The 23,191-nt window shown below is 37.5% G+C and overlaps 2 protein-coding genes and 1 pseudogene across 3 annotated transcripts; 2 read left to right on the top strand and 1 right to left on the bottom strand.

Annotated features, from left to right (window-relative positions):
- Nucleotides 1–12,759: 12,759 nt before the first annotated feature.
- On the top strand, nucleotides 12,760–16,755 carry LOC147569041 (uncharacterized). Its single transcript, XM_086655502.1, has 3 exons — nucleotides 12,760–13,281; nucleotides 13,770–15,519; nucleotides 15,606–16,755. The coding sequence occupies exons 1-3, from the start codon at nucleotides 13,023–13,025 to the stop codon at nucleotides 15,808–15,810; spliced, it is 2,214 nt and encodes a 737-aa protein (XP_086511628.1). The 5' UTR covers nucleotides 12,760–13,022; the 3' UTR covers nucleotides 15,811–16,755.
- Nucleotides 16,756–16,806: 51 nt separating this feature from the next.
- Nucleotides 16,807–19,372, bottom strand: LOC147569040 (pentatricopeptide repeat-containing protein At5g66520 pseudogene; annotated as a pseudogene). Its single transcript, XR_015231162.1, has one exon. The product of XR_015231162.1 is annotated as a pentatricopeptide repeat-containing protein At5g66520 pseudogene (transcript).
- Nucleotides 19,312–21,979, top strand: LOC147569039 (pectinesterase-like). Its single transcript, XM_086655503.1, has 2 exons — nucleotides 19,312–20,766; nucleotides 21,066–21,979. Exons 1-2 carry the CDS (start codon nucleotides 19,632–19,634, stop codon nucleotides 21,758–21,760), a joined length of 1,830 nt encoding a protein of 609 aa, XP_086511629.1. The 5' UTR covers nucleotides 19,312–19,631; the 3' UTR covers nucleotides 21,761–21,979.
- The last annotated feature ends 1,212 nt before the right edge of the window (nucleotides 21,980–23,191 follow it).

The following is a 23,191-nucleotide window of genomic DNA, read 5'->3' as shown; positions in this document are numbered from 1 at the left end:
CTCGAGATGAACTTAATGGACGTGGTCACTGCGTATCTATATGGAAAATTAGATACTGATATTTACATGAAAGTCCCTGAAGGATTTAAATTGCCTAAAGGCAACCCATGTACTATGTATTCACTAAAGCTCAATCGAGCATTATACGGATTGAAACAATCTGGAAGAATGTGGTACAATCGTCTTAGTGAATATTTGATCAAAGAAGGTTATGTAAATGATCTCATTTGCCCATGTATATTTATCAAGAAAGGAGATACTGGATTTGCTATTCTCGCAGTCTATGTTGATGATATCAACCTTATAGGAACTCCAGAAGAAATCTCTAAGGCTGCAGAATATTTGAAGAAAGAATTCGAGATGAAAGATCTTGGGAAAACAAAATTCTGTCTTGGTTTACAAATTGAAAGAAGTACCAGCGGCATACTTGTACATCAGACTTTATACACTGAAAAAGTCCTGAAGCGCTTTAACATGGAGAATTCTTATCCACTCAGTACTCCCATGGTTGTTAGGTCTCTTAATGCTCTGAAAGATCCATTTCGTCCTAAAGAAGAAGACGAAGCACTCCTTGGTCCAGAAGTACCATATCTGAGTGCTATTGGCGCATTATCATATTTGGCTCAATGCACAAGACCGGATATTGCTTTTGCAGTAAATCTATTAGCCAGATATAGTTCTGCACCAACTAAGAGACATTGGGTCGGAGTAAAGAAAATTCTTCGATATCTTAGAGGAACAACTGATCTAGGATTATTTTATTCAAAGAATTTATCTGGTGATTCTCAAGTGAAGGGATACACCGATGCTGGTTATATTTCTGATCCACACAAAGGGATTTCACAGACAGGTTATGTTTTCACAAGCGGAGGTACAACTTTCTCATGGCGATCAAGTAAACAAACTATACCTGCAACCTCATCTAACCATGCAGAAATTATTGCTCTCCATGAAGCCACAAGAGAATGTGTATGGCTTAGGTCCATTATTGAGCACATTAGAAGCTCAAGTGGTCTTGTCTCTATCACAAATTCCCCCACAGTTATTCACGAAGATAATTCGGCATGCATCGCTCAAATCAAAGAAGGATACATCAAAGGCGATAGAACTAAACACATCTCTCCGAAGTTGTTTTATTCACACCATCTCCAGAAGAATAATGAGATTGATATCCAGAAGATACAATCATGTGAGAATTATGCTGACTTGTTCACCAAGTCTTTGCCTACTACAAAAACTAGTCGAAGGCATCGGTATGCGACGTGTGAATAATTTAACGATGTAAGACTACATCAGTCTATCTGATATTCATCAAGGGGAGCCTATTATCATATGGAGATTTTCGCATCGTTAGTACTGGATATCTACGCCCTGTACTCTTTTTCCTTCGTCCAGTTTTTGTCCCAATGGGTTTTTCTGGCAAGGTTTTAACGAGGCAGAATTTTGCATATCCAGCTAGCTCCACTCAGAATATCTTCTATTGTACTCTTTTTCCTTCATCATATTTTGTCCCACTGGGTTTTTCTGATGAGGGTTTTAATGAGGCAATTCTTTCGAGTGATGGTCATCCAAAGGGGAGTGTTGTAAGTATATGGCTGCCCATGTGGCTCCCTTTAGTGTTGCCAAGCTATTTAAGTGGTGGCTGCCCATAGCGGGTATGATGCCTACCATACTGCCAATAAGAATGGCCTATTAAACCTCCAATTGGACTTGAGGTGAATTTATCCTACCTTGCTGATGAAGTTAGAAGACTTGGGAATGAAGATAACTTTTAGGCAGTTTTGTGAAACGGTTTAGGGAGGGATTGCCGACTTATTCCACCTCCTCAACCCACTTCCTCACATCTCTTATTCTTTCCCTATATATACCCATGCAGACTATGGTTGTTGATATCTCTCCTTCCATCTTTCCATATTCTGTTGAATAATTTAAAGTCTTATATTTTGAGAGATTAAAGTTGGTTGTAATATCAAATGTGAAATAGATAAATCCTATTTCTTCTTTTCATCTCTACATATTTTACAATAAATGGTACTATTTGTGGCCGCTTTTATGAAACTAAAAGTTATAGCTCATGGATTAGTGTCATCTTGCTCCCTTTTTCTTTCAGAATCCCTATGTCACTATGGGTTAGGGGATGATGTGGACCAGCATTCCAGGTTATTAGTGGTACTTTTGGTTTTGATAATTCTGGGTGCCACGATTTTAAAATACCTCACTAGGATAGGGGAGGGTGTTTGACGTCTTAAAAAGAGCACCACGTCTCACCGCGGATGTGGGAATGATTTACAACACAGATTATTCAAGTTTTTTGTGATCTTAAAAAAAACTTGAAACGTCTCCTAGCTAGAGTCTTTTTTGGAAGTTTACGGGCTCTACAAGTTCTCTCCAAAATTAATTGGCTCTACAGGTTCTCTCCCCAACACGAGAGTAAGAGCATTTCCAATGAGACACTCAAACTCTAAAATTTAGAGTGTCACTTAGGACTTATAGAGATTTTGTTAAAAAAAAACTTCTCCAATGGGACAATCTACGACTACTAGACACTTTATGATGATGTGGAACATTTATTAATAGAGACACTCTAAAATTAGAGTGTCTCTCCATTGAATTGAAGAGTGACATGTGTGTTAAGTGTAAGTATTTTAGAGATCTCCATTGGAGACGAACAAAAGTTTAGAGCGTCTCTATATTGACACTTAGGAAAGAGAATCTTCATTGACACTTGACAACTAGACTTTTAGAGTGTTCTATTGGAGATGCTCCAAGAAGCCGCCCTCACCTGACCCTCTCTTAGGACCCACCCAAACCTTGCTAAACTGACAAGGGCCAACCCAATTGACCCTACTAATTTTCCTGTTCATTTGTAAATCCAGTTCCACATATCATCATTAACCCAATTGTTTAAAAAAAATTGTCATTTACTCTTCCAAGTACTTGCCTTTCTTTTGTATCTTTTGGTGTTTGTCACGATTGTCGTTAAACTTTTCTCGTGGGTGTTGCAGGTACTCATTGCCAAATTCGCTAATTAAGATGATAAATAAACATATCTTTTTTCAATTTCTTGATATCATGTCACAAATAAGTCCACACATAAAAATTTCTCATCAATCATAAAGTCCAAACTGACATCAGCTTTCCTATAGCGCATCTATAACTACGAGGATGTTTTTATGTTGTCAGACATGTATTGAAGTATGTGTATCGTTGCTTATTTACCAATAAGACTGCCAAATTCTTGAGTACCAAACTCTATACAAATCACCAAATTCCCGCGGAAAAATCATATTGTTAGGACCTAACAGAGAGGGCGGCCATGGAACATTTTAGGGATGTTTTAGACCAGCGCTTTGGGGAAAGCTAAATAGTTTCCGTGGTGTGAAGACTTGGTCAAAATTTGATCAATTTGAGTTGACCTATTTCTTTTGTAAGTTGTTATAGGGAAATAAATTTAGGGACTTCAAAAAAAAATACAAATTTTGGATGGACTCCAATAAACAAACAAATCCTACAAAATCTTCTTAGGGATCAAACAAAAAGGCAAGTTGTGTTTTAAAACTTCCCCATTAAACCTCCATTAATGTTCTTCAAGTTCTTCATCTCCATGATTTTTCTTCATCTTTTATTAATAATTACTCTTCATCTTCATCTTTGAACCATTAAACAACTTTATTTTTCTTCAAAAATCTCAGATTAGTTACCCTATCTAAAACCCTAAAATATGGAGAAAAACCCTAACAAAATCGATAATGGTGATGGAAGTATAGATAATGATAACATCAATCAAGAAGATCAAGAATCAAGGTTGGGTTTAGATGACATTGAAGAGGTAATGATTTTTTTACTTTATTTATTACGATTTTTTTTAAACCCTTAAACCCCAGCTCCTTAAACTCCAGCTCCTTAAACTCCAGCTGGTTCGTGAGAAACAGAAAAATACTATTTCGTGGTTTCGTGGGTTAAAGGACCACGAACCATTTCGTATACACGAACTGTTTCGTGGGTTTTCATTCCACGAAATGGTTCAGTGCACTTTTAACTTCCTTTAGTTTTTGTATGTACTTATTTCTGTTTCATTCTTTTTTCAGTCTTTTAAACTTGATTCAAATGCTTCTTCAATGTCCGGAGATGCAGCACCTATTCCAATGTTTGTCGATGTATCGCATTTATTTCCAAAAGGCATGGTATGTAATTTGTGGTACACCTTGTTAACGTTATTACCGATGTTATCGATTCATTCTTGTAAAACACATAATGTATTTTTTTATACGTCGCAGTTGTTTGATTCGAGGAATGACGCAATAGTTTGGTGCACCGAAACTACTTTAGAAGCTCGATTTGTTATTGTAAAAAAAGGAGTGAGGTCAGTAAACAATGAAGGAAAGGGATCGTATACCTTGTTTCGGTGTAGTCGAAGCGGTGTTTTTGGTAGCCACAAAGGGAAAAATTGGGTTTCTAATACAGAACCAAGTAAAAGGAGGCGTACGGGTTCTTCTAAATGTGATTGCCCATTTGGTATAAAGGTAAACTATAGCGTATCTCACGACAAGTGGATTGTTGAATTACTCGATGGACACCACAACCACCCGTTTGAGAAGAGCCTCACAGGTCATCCATATGCAGCTAGGTTTAAAGAAGATGAGCTAGAATTAGTTACTGCATTAACTAAAAGTGGATCACGCCCTAAAGATATATTGTTGCATATAAAACAAATGAAGAAAGATAGGCCTAACTTTTCTACAATGAGGACTGTGTACAATGCTCAACGAAAGGTAAAGTGTGAGGAAAGTGAAGGTAGGTCAGCAATGCAACAGTTTATGAAGTTGTGCATGGATTACCATTATGTAGTCAATCACAGATGCTATGAAAATTCCAAAGAGGTAAAGGACTTGTTTTTTGCACACCCTAGGAGTGTTCAGCTTGCGTTGTGTTTCCCTCTGTTTGTTGTCATTGATTGCACTTATAAAACCAACAAGTTCAAACACCCTTTGCTCCAGGTGGTCTCGGCTACTTCGACTGGGAAGACCTTCGTAGTGGCAAACGCATTTATAAGCAACGAAAAGACGGAACATTATACTTGGGTTATGGAATGTTTGCGAGAGTTATATAGTGTTGGTGACTCTCCTACTGTATTCATTACTGACAGGGAACTCGCATTGATGAATGCAATTGAGATCATATTTCCGGATGCGAAAAATATGCTTTGTATATGGCATATAAACAAGAATGTCCGGGCCAAGGCTGAAAAATACTTAGAGATTGTAAATAAGGATAAGAAGATGGATGCAAAAGAGAAGAAACTTGAGAAAGATAAAATGGTTGATGAGTTTTTCAATGAATGGCAGCTTGTCACGTGGGCAGATACCGAGGAACTATACAAGACTCGGGTTAATAAACTCTTTGAGAAATGGAGAAAATTCTCCATAGAGTTAGTAAGTTATTGTCAAGATACATGGTTGTCACTCTACAAAGAGAGATTTGTCAATTTTTGGACAAACCAGATACGACATTACGACACCACATCAACAAGAAGAGCTGAGGGAGAACACGAGAGGCTCAAGTGTTTCTTGAATAATTCGTTAGGAAATTTTGTTTCATGTTGGGAAGCTGCTCATAAGTGCTTAGATGTTCAGTTTATTGGCCTCACGGACTCATTTGAGAATAATTTGAGAAAGGTGTTGCATGCCCATCAAATTAAGCTTTTCGACAAATTAAGGAACGTGGTTGCACACCGTGCGATGGATATGTTGTTGAAAGAGATGAGTCGAGCTGATTATGATAGTGAGAATGTTTGCCTTTGTATACTTAGGCGTACGCATGGTTTACTCTGTAAACATGCGTTGATGAAGCAACTTGCTAGTAATGTTCCTATACCACTTGATGCGATCGATAGATATTGGAGACAATTGTCATATGCCGTCTTGATTGAGGTCCAGCAAACAAACTATGATGACCTACCTGAACATATGATTGTCAAAGAAAGGTGGTGGAAAGCCTCACAACCAGAGAAGGAGCAAATGAGATTTGACATACGTTTAGTCTGTGCTCCTAAAACGACAAACATGAGAGAACCTCAACAATCGATTCTTAGAAAAGGTCGGCCTTCAAAAAAGCAAAGTCAGAATGATAGGTCGACTAAAAGGAATCCATCTAGCTTTGAGATTTTACAAAAACAGAAAGCGTTAACAGAGAAATTAGAGAAGAAATTAGAAAAAGAAAAAACATTAAAGGAGAGATTAGATAAAAAGACAGCAAAGGATAAAACCAAAAAAGAAACGGCGGATATGCAAAAGGGAGAAGAAGTGAAGATAAAAATAGAAAAAGATGATGATGATGTTGTGCAAAGAAAAGGGTATGCCGAGATTATGTCTGATATAAAAGGATCAAATAGGATTACCCACTTTAGCCAAATGAATGAAGAAGAACTGGATCTGAAGATAAAAACAAGAGAGAGAGAGAGGATTTTGAAAGACGTAAACTCCTTCCACAAAGATGCCAGTCGAGAATGATATATCCTCCAATGATAGATTCAGTATTTTTGAAATCAATCCCTAATCACATGCAACCATTTATCTACAATATAGAGAATGTCCCGGGGGACGGGCATTGTGGCTTTCATGTTGTAAGTAAAGCAATTACTGAAGGACGTCAAACATTGGGTAAAGAAATTCGACGTAAGATGTATGATCACATTGTCGCGAATGAAGCTTTTTACAAGTTAATGTGGCATGATGATATCATTTCCCAACTAAAAGACGTTATCATGTGCACGGATGATGTTGCTTCCCAAAAAAATTGGTTTTGTATGCCATTATGTGGATTTGTTGTAGCAGAGACTTTTGCACGTCCGGTGGTGATATTATCAATCAACATGAATTTGACCTTTTTGCCGACTTTGATGGGCCATCGAATTACAACAAATGTGAAACGATTGTTCTTGCTCATCATAAAAATGATCATTATCTTTGGGTCACTTTGAAGAATTTTTCACCTCTGCCTTTTGTCCCACCATTTACTTTCTACGAAAAAGTTAAAAACGAAAATTACTGGGCTTGGTACAAGTTATTTGAAGAAGAATTTGGTGGTTATAAGGATTTGGTTGGTACGGGTCCGATAGAAAGTTTTGATGATCCTATGATTATTATTTAGTTTTACTTTTTTGAGTTTCGTAAGATTTTAGTTTCACACGTGTTTAACATCTTCTGGGGAAATGTAATCGAGAACTATGAGTATATATTATTAACTAACACGAAGATGAATAGATTTTAGTTTCACAAGTTTTTTTTTTCGTAAGATTTTAGTTTCACAAATTCTTTTTTTTTCGGCTCTATTCCATTTCGTGGAAAAAAATTTGCTACTGCTTCATACATATTTCGTGGGCACGAAATATATATGAAACAGTAACAAATTTCTGTCCACGAAATGGGATTTTTTTTTTTTTGCTCTGTCCCATTTCGTGGACATAACTATGTTACTGTTTCAAAACTATTTCGTGGCCACGAAATACATTAGAAACAGTAACAAGTTTTGGTCCACGAAATGGGACTTTTTTTCGGTAAGTCCCATTTCGTGGACAAAAACTTGGTACTGTTCTATACATATTTCGTGGCCACGAAATATGTATAGAACAGTACCAAGTTTTTGTCCACGAAATGGGACACAACAAAAAAAACAAGCCCCATTTCGTGGACTAAAGCTTGGTACTGTTTCATATAGATTTCGTGGCCCGAAATATGTATAGAACAGTACCAAGTTTTTGTCCACGAAATGGGACTTATCCAAAAAGTCCCATTTCGTGGACCAAAACTTGTTACTGTTTCTAATGGATTTCGTGGCCACGAAATATTTATGAACAGTAACTAGTTTTTCTCCACAAAATTGGACAGAGCCGAAAAAAAAAACTTTTTCAAGAAAAAAACTTTCCAAGATTTCGTTTGTATAGTTTGGATGAAATCCATTGAGATATTTGATTCCCTTTTGAAGCTTTTGAAAGGTTGTTTGTGTAGTTTAGAGAGTGAGAGAAATGAGCATTTAAATACTCTTCATTCCAAATGGCCAAAACACCTATTAAAGTCATCTTACATCAAAAACCCATATCAAAGTGGTCTTACATTAAAAGCTCTTATCAAAGTCGTCTTACATCAAAAATATGACATAGATACCAAAACAATAAAAAGTTTCTTAATCTGACGGCACATCTTCAGCTTCGTTGACTATCAACTCCCCGATGTGCACCATTCTCTCCTTCGTCTTTGGAGAAATAGGGTCGCTTTGACCACCCCCACATGTCTTCAACTTTTTAACAAATTTTTGTAAACGCGATTTCTGAAAAAAAAAAAAGAGTTTAGTTTAGTACTAAAGTTTGGTGGTTTAATAAGAATTTAATTCCGTAAGTTGTATTACTTACCATTTTTTTGAACCTTCTTTCATAGTCTGTTGCGGCTGGATGAGGAGGAGGAACTTCTTCAACTCGAACATTTGGGTTACATACCTTAAGGTGAGAAATCATTTCATACCACGGCATGTACTCTGGGACAGTAGCACCGGGAGTAGTCATATCATTACGAGTTCCCATGAGGTTTAATCTCCGATCGTTTCTGGTTGACCATTCCCAAGCAGGTGATGGACCATAATAAGGCACATACCTCTTGCTCGTCAACATAGACGTTTGTGCATCATGGTCGCGAGGAGGTTCTGGAATCATCTGAGGAAATCCGAGCTGCCGGATGGCTCGTTTTGGGTATAATAAACCAACTATGTCGAAATTGACAATCAACCCAAAGTAGAATAACAACTCGTCCTCCTTATAATCATCTCCATACTTCGAGTAAGGATTCCAAACAACCTGCCCCAAACAATAAAAACAATTATAAATATTCATTTCGAAGTAACTAAAACTAATTTACGTATGAAAATTACATGGAGTATATGACTTACTTGTTCAACTAATAGGTCGTCCAGTTTCTGTCTATACTCTACGAGTGATCTCTTTCTAGCTTTGACCCTAGCAGGCTTCGGTAACCATCTCGCAGCCAATGCCAACCCTTGTTCAACTTCCGGTTTAAATTCCGAAGCATTAAGAGTAGGAAAATACTCGTAAATCCAAACCTAAGAAAATGCTTCAGATATTCAGTAAACTAATTATAAAAATAAAATCAATAAAATGATTGAGTATGAAACTCGAACGTACCATGAGAAGGGTAAAGCATCCACCCATCTGTTTCACTTCAAACCTGCTCGCAGTTGACAATTGATTCAACAGGTTAGCAAGACAGGCGGAGCCCCATCAATGAGTATGGACCTTGTCCAACTCTTCAAAACACTGAAGATATTGAACATTCACCCTGTTCCCACTCTTCTCGGGGCAAATACAAGATCCGACAACGTAAAGTAAATACGCTCTCCCCGCATACTCCTTCTTCTTCCTCGAAAAATTGTTCTTTGATTTTGCAAATGTTGTCTTAAGAAATCCTAACTTCACTGTTTTCAAATGCCCGTTCTTTAGAGCATCCATCGACTCTTGACGGCTAAGTCCCAGAGTTTTATTCATCATTTCTAACATTTGATCCAAGTTCGTTGTATTGTATACTTCACCATTTATCGCACTTCCATCAATAGGGAGACCAACGATGTGTTTCACATCGTTCAGTGTGATCATCATCTCCCCAAACGGTAAATGAAAAGTGTTGATCTCTGGATAAAACCTCTCAACAAAAGCACTAATAAGTGCCTCATCTGGCCTTCTATACACATAGTCAACGATAGGTTGAAGTCCTGAATTTCGTACCGTTTTCTTCACAAAGTTGCACTCTGCATCAAGATCCCATTTATCAATCCACCCAGCCGTGGGTTTCACGGTCAAATCTCTTTTCAAAAACTAAAAGCAAACGCGAAATTAAGGAAAAAATTAAAATACATAAGAGAAAAGATTAAAAAAACAAAATACATAAGAAATCAATCATATACAAAACAAATACAACATACCTTTCCACGCCATATATGGTTGGCAATGTGCCACCTGTAGAACTTAAGTAATGTTCTGTCCATAGGGAATCCAACATCGTCAGTCAAATAGCCTTGGTCATCTTCTTCTATCTCTTATTCGGATTCTTCGCCTCCTCCTTCGCCTCCTCCTCCAACTCGTCCTTCCTCGCTGGACTCCTCGCCCGAGACGTCCTGCTCTCTGTTCAGTTCAGCATGAGACTCGTCCTTCGACAAGTTAGGTTGCTGAGTCCCCCTATTTCTCTTTGCCATTTGTTTCGCGCGATCCCCCCACGTCTATCTCGTACCGACATGGAAGGCCTAACGCGAGGCACCACTTCACGTGGAGGGGACACTTCGGCAGATTCATCCACTCTCTGTTTTTTACTCCTACATATCAATATATTAAAAGTAAAACTATAAGAAGAGAAAAAACTAAATGAAGAAAAAGTACATAACAACACTTCATTCTGAAATGGTTTAAACAGAATTGAACATGTTGAATTCCAGTAACAAAAAGAAGAGGAAACCAAGTTCGAAACAACATAAGACCAAGCATTTAATGTATTTCTATATATAACCCTTCATTTTGAAATCAATAAGATAATTGATTGAGCAAACAGATTGATTCTTGCTAAACACATAACAAGATAGAAAGTAATGTGTTGGTAACTCACTAGAAACCTAGTAAATGAATCAAATTTCATCTTTCTATCATAAAAGTAAGAAACTGGCGACTTAAAGAAGTGAAAAGAAACATCATTGACAACAGAAGGAGCTTCAATCTTACAAAGATTTATGAATATCACTACTAACTTCAAAGAAAACCGTAAATCAAATCTGAAAATAATATGAAAATCATAGATTTAAACACCCACTGTTACAAAAATCAAAACCCTAGCTTTATTGGGAAGAATGGGTACCTCTCTTGAAGATTAATGCTTGAAGAAGCCTTTGAACGACCCATGTTCTCTTGAAAATTAATGCTTGCTGTAGTTTTGTTGATGAAGATCTCTCTCTCTCTCTAAATTTCGGTTTCTCTCTCTCTCTAAATTTCGGTTTCTCTCTCTCTAAATTTCAGTTTCTCTCTCTGTAAATTTTTGGCTGCTGAGGGAAGAAGAAGAAGAAGATAAGGGTTTAGGGTTACTTAGGTTAAATGGCCCAAGGACCTATGACTAAAAGCAAAATAGTATTTGGACTTGGTAAAAAGTATTCCCCATAAAATGTGTTTCCCCGGAAAATTTACAAACTTTTGCATATTCCCTTTAAAATTTTACACCCCGAAAACTATTTAGCTTTCCCCAAAGCGCTGACCATGTTTTACCGTCACTTAATGTTATCAACTCCCAAAACAATCTGCCAAAGCCCACAGGGAAATTTCCAATTGATAGCTCGGTCGACTAAGCGCAAATTTAATAGGTTGTGGTAGAACTATGTCATGTTTTGGGACTGAATTTTTAAAGGAATATCTTTTTCTAATTATATAAGGACAAAAATACTACAGTACATGTTTTCATTTCGAACCTTCATATCCTGTACTTTCTTCTTATTGCACTTTTTTTTTTTATCTCGCACCCCATCTCCATTTTCATCATCACCGCTACGGTCATGGACCGCCATCTTTCTTCTTTTTTTCCGTTGAAAGACCACCATCTTTCTATAATCTCCTTCACCTATATTTTTTTTCCTTCTTCACTCTCTGTAATCTTTGTTGATGGTTTCCGCTACCATTGGTAGAAATTAGAGAAAGAATGAGAGAAGAGAAAAGGGAGAAAGCAAGAGTGAGAGAGAAACGAGCATGAGAGAAGGATGGTAGTGATTGGTGGTGGCCAATAGTGATGGCGAAAAATGAGAAAAAAGAGCCAAAAAATAATTCGTATTTTTCGATACTAAAAATTAGATTGTGTTCTAACTTAATAAATTAAACTAAATTGGCCGGTTTCTCACAAATTTTTCTATTCTGCACCGATTTCAACTGTCTCCAAAAGCTAGAGTTAAGGGCAGAGATAGGAAACGGTCCAGACGGGCAGTCTATGGACAACTACCCATCCGGTCCGGACGGAACGGATGCAACTCAAACTTGTCCGTTCGGACAATCGGACAAAATGGACGGACATTTCGATTTCTCTTTGTAAAAGTGTTTGTTCACGTCCTTTAGTCGGGCATGCCGGACAACGGTCGGGTGGACACTAGGTATACATCATAATTGGTCAAAAATAAAAGTCAACAAGCTCAACAAAAATAACAAAATTAAAAAACACCGAAATAAAAGATCGTCAATTAGAAAAAAGCTTCTCATAGAAAAATCAAAAGAGAGAGGGAAGCATCGATTATGATTAAGGGTTAGAATTCCGCCATTGAAAACCATAAGAAACATGAGAGGAAGAGAATCGAAGAGAAGATGAAAGAAAAGGGTTGGACTTTTTCTGATTTTGAGGGTTATATGTCATAACCTAATTTAATCTAACACTACCGTTTCACTCTAAACATTTAATGATTCATATTTATTCCGGACAGATATTATAGACGGGTAAACAGACAATCTAAACGGGCGGACTCCGATTAGGCTTCTTTGCCCGTGTCCGTCCACTAAACATCTATCGGTTGGGCGGGTTTTGACCGGCTCGGTCACCAGACGTCCACGAACCCTTCAGACGCGGGCAGACGTGAGCAGGTACCGAACCACGGGCCAAAATCTCACCCTAGTTAAGGGTGGACGAAGGTAAAATCTAAAGTCCTTTTTTTTCACTAGGTTTGACATGGAGTCGGAGTTGACTTGGTCAAGTCGATAAACCACGTCAAGTAAGTTAAGGGTTGGACACGACAGAACCAGTTATCATTTCCCCTATACTATACTATTCTCATCTCAGTCATAGACTAGCCAACCCCCTTAGATACGGTACCACGTCTCACCCAACGCGCACGTTAGAGATTCCACCAACTCTCGTTTCTTCCTCTTCCTCCTCATCATATACTAGTTAGATTCTTGACCAGTCATAATAGTGTCTAAGAATCCGTCTGTTTTGGTGGCGGAAGTGGCGATGGCGGGTGGCGATGAAGGCGGAGCAGAGGGAAAGTATGTTGATGCAAAAACTTCAGTGTGGTGGGATATAGAAAATTGTCATGTACCGAAAGGATCAGATCCTCACGCCATCGCCCAAAATATATCATCTTCTCTTATAAAGATGAATTATTGTGGTGCTATCTCAATTTATGCTTATGGTGATACTAATCGTATTCCCACTTCCGTTCAACACGCTCTTAATAGTACTGGAATCACTTTGAATCATGTTCCTGCTGGTATAATCCCCCTTCTTTAAAACCCTAATCTCGTATATATATATATTGTTTGTTATTATTCGATTGATTTAATTTGATTCATGTGTATAAAGTTTGGAACTTTACTTGCATTGTTTGTAGGTTGTAACATGATATTTAGGGTTTTAGGTTATATGGGTTTGATTTGGTTTTTTATACTTTCATAGTTGATGATTGAAAAAGATGATAATTTTCTTTCTTTAGATCTATATTCAGAGTTTGATTGAAGTTCATATTGTTTATTGTGATTCTGAAAAGTAACTAGTCTGTGTGGTTTGTTTGTTTATTTAGGGCAAATGTTAAGTCACACACACTTCTTTTCAGTTTTACTTTAACAAGTAAAATTGAACTCCAGTTATAGATTGAACCAATTCGAATGTTTTATAGTTCAAAATGGAAAGAATTTATATATCTGGAATTGGAAGTATGTTTCTTGTTTTTGAACCCTTGTTGTGTTAATCTTTTACTAGGTGTTAAAGATGCTAGTGACAAGAAGATTCTCGTTGACATGCTTTTCTGGGCAGTGGACAATCCTGCACCTGCAAATTATCTGTTGATTTCCGGCGATCGTGACTTCTCTAATGCTCTTCATCAATTGCGTTTGAGAAGGTATAATATTCTTATAGCACAACCCCATTATGCATCTGCACCTCTTCTTGCTGCTGCAAAGAGTGTTTGGCTTTGGACAAGCCTTTTGGCTGGGGGACCCCCTCTAAAAAATGGTGAACGAGAGTCGAATCAACTTAGTACTGCTAAAAATGTAGGGAACATCGACTCGTCTAAGAACCTGATTTCTGAACCTGAAAACGCAGATTCTAATTCCGATGGCTCTTCTACAGAATACCAAAACTCTATTAGGACAGCAGGAGGCGGTGACAATAGAAAAGGGAAACAAGTTTGGAGGAACACAAACCAACCAAATGTATCTAGAACCTCAAGTGTGCCGGTTGGGGTACAGGAAGGCCATAATAACATAGGCTTCCCCCAACGTTTTTACGTACAAGTAAAAAAGCCTAAAGAATCTCCTAATGATCCTAGTGGTGCTAATAAGCTCAAAACCTCCTCGAGTGGGCCTAGTATCAGTGTCAGTCAAGTTATTCCTCCTCACGAGTTATTCAATGCTAATAAGTCCGGAGTCTCAAGTGTGCCTACGCCCAGTTCAAATCAGACCAATCCTAGTCCTCCCGAGTTTGATGGTGTGGATAAATCTAGAGGTTCCTCGAGTGCGCCTCTTCCCAACTCAAATCAGATCAATCCTAGTCCTCTTGAGTCCTTTGGTGTTGATAAACCTGGAGGCGCGCCAATTGCCAATCTTAACCCAGCTAATCCTGGTTCTCATGATTCCTCTGGTGCTAATAATTATAGAGCTCAAAACGATCCTATGCTCCGTTCGAATCAGGGTAATCCTTTTCCTCACGAATTTGTTGGTGCTAATAACCCTAGGGCTTTCTCAAGTGGACCTATTCCCAGTTTCTATCCAGTTAATCAAGATCAATATTGGAGTAATGGGAATAATATCCCCCACAATCAACATCATTATTATCCCCAGCCACCAATGCCAAACAACTTTCCTATGCAACCGAATTTTGGGCAATCAAATTTTCACACATATGGTTCATATCCGGTGCCTCATAGACCCGACATTCACTTTGTTCCCCCAGGACCTCCTATAAATTTCAATAACTTAAGTATTTCTGAGCATCATAACAATGTTCACTATCGTCCTAATATCCAACAAGATCCCAGACCGAACTCTACTATGGAATATGGAAATCCTGCAAATTTTAACTTCGTGCCCCCATCTTCTTTAGCAGTTAATAGTAAAACACCTTCAGATACCAACGTTTGGGGTGCGACAGCAAGGTCGGAACCTTCTGATTACATCCGAGGCTTGACAGGGATTGTTTTACTTGCCTTGAACACCTTAAAAAATGATAAGATGACACCAACCGAAGCAAACATATCCGATTGTATTCGCTATGGACATCCTAAACATCGAAATATTGATGTTAAGAAAGCCCTTGACAGTGCAGTAGAACAACAGATGGTTGTGAAGCAGAGTGTAGGTGTACTGGAATGTTATGTCAATAAGAATGAGCAGCTGTGGAACTGTATAAATCCTTTAGCTGGCAAGAAGTACTCGAAATCTATATGGGATGGAATTAATAAATATCTTGCTTCATCTGGTGGACGGGCTGCTATTTTGGCTTCTCATAGCAGGTAAGTTTATTATTAGCAATTCATGATGTTTCTAAGACTTTTAGGTCTGTTTCTTAGTCTTATCTTTTACCCTGACCAATGAATAGGTATGAAGCAGCTACTATTCTAAAGAAGTCGTGCTTGAAAGATCTTGTATTGGGCGAAATAATACAAATTTTGACAATGGTAATTACTACAAAGAAGTGGATCTTAGTTCATTCATCGGGTTGGCAGCCAATTAGCATTACTCTTAAAGAGACTAATGCATCTACCAAAAAAGAGACTAATGCATCTACCAAAAAAGAGACATGATTTCATTCAACCTGCTATTACGAAGATTCTCGGTGATTTGTTTTGAGTAATAAGAAGCGCAGCCAAGTAGGATATATTCTTTGAGTCTGTGCTACTATTGAGCATCATTGTATGCTGGAATCTTCTTATTCATCAACTTAATGATGGTGTAGCAGGTTGAATGGTAAGCGCTCGTTGGTTATTACTTGGTCACTTCTAAACAGTGAACTTCTTAGTAGGTATTAATAGAAACTTGGAGGTACTATTCGAAAGAATAGAGTGGAGGTTAACATAAGATGGGTAAACACCTACCCCTCTAGCTTATTCCTTTTTCCATCTGTCAGTCTTCTAGTAGTTCGATCGACTTTAGTTTTCGCTCAATAGTATTTAGTTTTTGCTCAAGTGTCTCTAGTTTGCACTTGATCTCTCTAGTTTTTAGTCTCCAAACTGGGGTTTACCCGTAATGCCAGCTTATTTGGAATCCAAGGAACACAACCTATCATCTATATGGAACCAATGGTGAAATAGAAATACTTCTATGTCAGTTTATAAACCTTCGGAGTAGTTATCTTACATGGACTAGATTCATCATGCTAATCAATCAAGCGGACCAACTTTACAATACTATCCTGTAAACTTACTATCTCATCTCTCAAGTTTAAAGACTAGTGAAGGAACTTCGCCAAAAGAGCTGCTTTGATTTGTTTACTTCTGATATTTACTGTTTCTTTAAGAAGCAGTTTCAAAGTTATATTTACTCAATGGAGAAATCAACCAGCAGAGGAACCGATCCTATCAAGAGTAAACCTAGTTACGAATCAGACTTTCATTTTTCTTCTCATGTAGTGACTTTAGTATTTTCCTTTGTCAAATCTTCTATTATCTTGTAATAGTTTTTTTCTCTCTCTAAACAAGTAGTACCAGTATGTAGTTTCGGATTATCAATAGTACTTTTATCTTTCCATATATGTTTTGTTTGATGAATTTTGAAATGTTTATTATTGCTTCACACTAATCTTTAAGAAATCTGTGGGTAAATTTTTTGTTCAAAATCATTGTCCATTAACACACAAGAAGTTGAACAATATCAACTATCACCAATAATCCTTACAAGAACATTCACCATTCCTGAAATGGTGGAATCTGTTTCTATCTCTTACAACAATTTCTCGATCGAAAGCCTTCGAAATCAACTTACTTGCTTGATGACAGTCTTTACACACTCTCAAATTCTTCGAAATTCTGATTATTGATCCGGGCTTAGTTTTTAACAGACCATAGGCAATGGCAAGCTTTTCGCTATGGTAGTATAATGGATTCTCTTTTTCTTCCTCGTCAATATCATGTAATACTCCATCTGTTTCAGGCACATAACCTTTAGATTTAATGCATTTCAACATCTCATCAACTTTTGCATATATCTCTTTGGCTTCAGGATGAACTCTACCTCCAGCAATGAACTCACTAACAACACCATCAAGTTCGATTGCCGAAAAACCAGGAACTTTCTTCACGCCCCGATCGTTCATTAGTTTCCTCACTTTAGCAACATCATCCCATCGACCGAAATTCGCATATAAGTTAGCTAATAATACATATCGGCCGCTATTATTTGGTTCTAGATCAATTACTTGGTTTCCTATTTGTTCACCCAGCTCAATGTCTCCATGGATCTTACAGGCTCCAAGGAGGGCACCCAAGACACCTGCGTCGGGACTCATGGGCATTTCATCTATAAGTTGTTTAGCTTCTTCTAGCAATCCAGCTCTACCGAACAAATCCACCATGCAACCAAAATGCTCCATCTTGGGTTGAATACCATAAACTGTTTTCACGAGATGGAAATAATGTCTTCCTTCTTCAACCAAACCTCTATGAGAACAAGCACTAAGTAAATTCACAAATGTGATCTCATCTGGGTGAACTTTTTCTCTCTGCATCTCTTCGAAAAGATCAATGGCAGCTTGTCCTTGTCCATGCATGGCTATCCCTCCAATCATGCAATTCCAAGAAGATATCCCTTTGTGGGGTAACCCATTAAAGACTTCAAATGCCTTCTCAAGGCAACCACATTTACAGTACATATCAATAATCGTGGTTGCGAGTTTTGAATCCAATTCTATTCCACTCTTCTCTATATACTCATGTATCCATTTTCCTTGTTCCAAAGCTCCTAATCCTGTACAAGCTGATAACATACTTGCTGCTACAAATTTATCTAACTCGATATTCTCTGACTGCATTCTTTCAAATAAACCAAGCGCTTCATGAAAACGACTACTTTGTACATAAGCTGCAATCATAGAATTCCACGATACAGAATTTCGATCAGGCATTGACTCGAAAACTTCATAAGCATCATCAACAAACCCCCATTTTGAATACCCAGTTATCAAAGTAGTCCAAGAAACAACATCTCTTTGAGGCATTTGATCAAACACACGTCGAGCTTCTTCCAAGTATCGGAAACTAACATACATATGAATCAAATTATTTTGAGAAAACTTATCATCATCAAACCCAAACTTCAAAATATGAGCATGAATTTGTCTTGCTTCTTCGATGAAATTTCCATTACAACAAGCTCTAATAACAGATGGGTAAGTGAATCTGTTAGGATAGACAGATTCTTGTAACATTTGTGAGTACAATTGAATGCAATTAGTTGGTAGTTGGGCTTGTAAGTAACCTCTTATAATGGTGTTATAAATGAAAGCATCTGGATGAGGAATTTCATCAAACACCTTGAGAGCATAGTCTAAATCACCAGATTGAGAAATAGAAGTAAATTTGATGACTCTACCCATAGCATCATTGTCATTTGAAAGACCAAGACGGATGATTTTAGAGTGGAATTGTTTGAGGTCAGCCATTGTTGAACAAGAATTGAGGCCATTGAAGGAGGTAGAAAGTTGGACTTTGGGTATGGTTGGTGATGGTGAAGATGATTGAACAAGAACTGGAGAAGCCATTCAGTTTCTTCTCTATAGTTTTGTCATCTTTATCTTCTCTTCTTGTTTGTTAACTGTCAATTCCATTTTAGCCCCCTAAAGATGACCACCTCACTAATATAGCCCTTAAAAATTTCATCCATATTTTTGAAGTTCTTTGAAAACTAAACTTGATCATCTCGATCACTTTTGTGCTAACTCTAATCTACTATTTTTACAAAAATATGACCACATTGTTAGCATTGTGCGAAAGTCTACAACACTTAGTTGACTAATTACTGTATAAAATACTAGTTCAGAACCCACCAAACTATCGTTTCATAAGGTCGCTCTGATTAACTCAAAAAATCGAGTCATTGGATCGTTCACATGCACACAAATAGGGTGTATTTAGAGTGTTAGTATAAGCGGGGTTTAATAGCTTCTTCGGTTCTTCCCCATGCCTATCTAGGGACTGGGCTGGTTGTGAGGGAACCCATAAAGTTATCCTAAATTCAAGGGCTAAAACCCAATTTAGACAATCAATATAATTAGTTACTTAAAGAGAGGCAAAGAGAAAGAATAGGTGGTCTTTCTAGTTATAATGTCTATCTTGCTAAATATAGTCTTAAGCTTATAACTATATAAACAATCCAAACTCTATCTCCTCTTACATCCTTGGGATCAAATAATGAATTCTCAAATAATACTTTTGAGAAGGTTGTAGTCTTACCTTCTCATCCCCTATCAATAATAATCTCGGGTTCCGTCCGGGTTATCGTTGTAGTCTCGCCTTCTATCTTCACCTGTTTTACCCCTTCCATATCTTCGACAATTTGAAGGCGAGGTAAATTTATTCATTATTATATAGGTGGGGATACCGTTTAACACTCTTCGAAAAAATTAAAAGAAATGGCGTTCGGTAAGATTGCTGCAATTGGTGTGTCATTCATCCTAGTGGTGGGTGTAGTTATCGGTGTCGTAATTAGTGTAGGCCATTTTGGGGTACACAAGGATGGAAATTCTTCAGGTGCTAGTAGTGGAGCAGACGGTCATATATCGTCGGGTATGAAATCGGTTGATACCATTTGTGCCCCTACCCAACACAAAGAAGCTTGCATAAAGACACTTACTCCGGTTGCTAATAACGGATCGACCGACCCAAAGTCTCTAGTGAAAGCGTCGATAAATGCAGTCTTAGGTGAGGTAAGGAAAGCTGTTGATAAATCAGCTGCATTACTAAACGACGATAATGTTGTCAAGAACAATAAAACCCTAAAAGCAGCAGTAGAAGATTGCAAAATGTACTTGGAATTCGCTTTCGAAGATCTTGAGAACTCAATTGATATGATTGGTGAGAATGATTTACAGATAATGAATGATCTAACACCAGAGCTTCAAAATTGGTTGAGTTCAGTTCTTTCACATAAAGGAGATTGTCTTGATGGGTTAAAAGACAATCCTGAATTGGTGAAGGCAATGTTGGAAACTGGTCTTGCTAATGCAGATGATTTTGCAGCAAATGCTCTTGGAATCGTTACTGAAATTAGTGAAATTCTTAAGACTTTTAACATACCCATTGACCTAAATGTCACAAGCAATGCAAGAAGACTATTAGAAGCTGACGATGAGGTGGATAATACGACAACTGAACATTCTTCGTTACCAGACCATGGTGACGTGGAAGGCAATCAGGATTTCCCCATATGGTTTTCAGCTGCCGACCGTAAACTAATGGCTGTACAACATAGTGGTGGATTGAGACCTAATGTAGTTGTTGCTAAAGATGGTAGTGGTAAGTTTAAGACGATCACTGAGGCTATTAATGCAATTCCAAAGGTTGATAAGAAAGCAGCTAAAAAGTCGAAAATTCCTCCACAGAGATATGTAATTTATGTTAAGGCTGGTATTTACAATGAATGGATTCAAATTCAAAGAGGTCAAGACAATATCTACATGTATGGAGATGGTCCTACTAAAACTATCATCACAGGAAACAAGAACACTGCCTTACAAGGTTTTAAGACAGACAGATCTGCCACATTTGGTGAGTAACATTAGTTCAAACCTAACCTACATATATATAGATACGCTTTTCCGATTGTCTGAATTTGAATCGTCTGAGTATAGTTTGCTTAGGTTAGGAATACAATAGTAATTTTCATTCAGACTTGTGTTATATCTGATTCAAATAGACGTAAAATCAACCTTAGCCAGTCAATCGTACGAGTTAGATGCACGAGTCAGTTAAAAAACAAAAAATTTGAAATCTAATTCGAGTGAATTTAGAAAAAAAAAGAATGAACACACCATGTAAGTTTACTAACGTATCGATGACTAATGCAGCTGTAATGGGGAGCGATTTCATTGCTAGATCAATTGGATTCCAAAACACAGCTGGTCCAGAAGGTGAACAAGCAGTGGCTCTAAGAGTTCAATCAGACAGATCTGCATTTTTCAACTGCAGAATAGATGGGTACCAAGACACATTATACATACAAACATATCGACAATTCTATCGGAACTGCATCATTTCAGGCACAGTCGATTACATTTTCGGCGATTCAACTTGTATTATTCAAGACTCAATGATTATCACAAGGAAACCAAGAGATGGACAGAAAAACACAGTGACAGCCCATGGAAGAAACAACCCAGCTTCTACTACTGGTTTGGTGTTCCAAAACTGTGAGTTCGTACCCGAACGAGCATTGTTCCCATTGAGGATGAAGATTGAATCATATCTTGGTAGACCATGGAGAGATTATTCAAGAACAGTGGTAATGGAGTCAAATATTGGAGATTTCCTTAGACCTCTTGGTTGGTTGCCATGGGAAGGTACTAAAGGTCTTAATACTTTGTATTATGCTGAGTATGCAAATAGAGGTCCAGGTGCCAATACAGCTGGAAGGGTTAAATGGGGTGGTTTCCATGTCATCAGGAATCCAAAGGAAGCTTTTCAATTTACAGCTAAACCATTCTTGAATGGGCACTGGTTGAAAGCTACTGGAGTTCCTTTTAAGTTTGGTTTCTCTCACTAAGATATTAATCTAGAGAGAGAAAGGGGAGAGAGATATACACATTGTTGTAGAAGAAGATGATAAAGTACTAGTAATTGTGTTTTTGTTAATCTTCTTCTAATCTATTCATTTACTCTTGAATTTGAGAGAAACTAATAAAAGCTTATTTTGAACTTGGTCATACAGTGTAGTAACTCAAATTTGTATTAATGAGCTCAATAATGGGATTTTTTTGTTTCCTATTACTAAACTTTGATCAAACCGAGAGGTTCTTTTACTTAAAGCATCTCCAATGCAACACTCAATCTTAGAAACTCGGAGTGTGACACAGGATTTTTAGAGTTTGCAACACTTTATTTGGATCTATAAGATGATGTGGAAGTAGTTAAATAGGGACATCTCAAGAAGACACTCGAGAAACAGAGACACTCTTGAGATATCTCTAATTATCCAACTCATCAATATTTGAATTTCACCGAGTCTTCTATATTTCTAAATAACTAATTATTTCTTTACAAAATAACTACGACACATAAGTAAATAAGATAAATTCAGAGTTTCGGATTGGAGAGACAAGAGAAATGATGATATCTATTTCCGCCACCTATGAATGAGAATCTCAATTAAAACTTGACACATAACACAAACAGAGATTTTTTGATTTCTGCATGGGAGACGTGTGCGTTCTAGTGCGTTGTAGATTCTTATCGCAGGGTTGAAACCAAAAAATATTTGTTGCTTTCTCGATGTTTTCTCACGTTTTCGATAAAGCCTTCTCGTAGAAGTATTTTCACAATGCTTTCGGTGATATTAGTAGATGCTATTCGAACCGTTCCTTTTTTATCCATGTCAGCATTTCGTATAGAAGTTATTATGTCGGCAATAGTGTCCCTACCCATGATGAACTATAATTATCGGTGCCTCCGAGTTTTGATATAATCAACATGCTCTTTTTTTTTTTTTTTTTTTTTTTTTTTTTTTTTTTATGAATTCTTAAGGGATATACGTGATACACAATCTACTAAATTAATTTAATCTATTTCCGAGACCTACTATATTATGGTCTCGTCTATTAGTATTTATAATACCTCGGGGGCTAATGAGACTATTTTAGTAAAATTCAACTGTCTCAATTCCCGAGCTATCGCACCAAAAACTCGAGTTCCTTTTGGATTTCCTTCTTGATCAATGACAACTGCAGCATTGTCATCATATCGTATTATCATACCGTTGTCACGTTTAAGTTCTTATCTCTTTAACGTCTCTATGTCCTTTACTTCTTGTTCAGTCCCACACTGTCTCTCTCTTTCACTATCATCTTACTTTAACTCCTCTCGCTCCCTCCCTCCCTGCCTCCCTCTCGCTTAGTGCGCTTAGTGAGGGTTAACTTCACGGACTGGTTTGATACGAGAACCCTCAAGAACTTTTAGATCATCCTCGGTGGATGTCTCC

The sequence above is a fragment of the Eschscholzia californica genome, unplaced genomic scaffold, assembly GCF_041429995.1.
Source record: "Eschscholzia californica isolate CP2 unplaced genomic scaffold, dmEscCali1.0.p SCAF_1, whole genome shotgun sequence".
Classification (NCBI taxonomy): Eukaryota; Viridiplantae; Streptophyta; class Magnoliopsida; order Ranunculales; family Papaveraceae; genus Eschscholzia; species Eschscholzia californica.
Note: the sequence above shows the minus strand (reverse complement) of the source record. Positions and strands in the feature narration are given on the sequence as shown.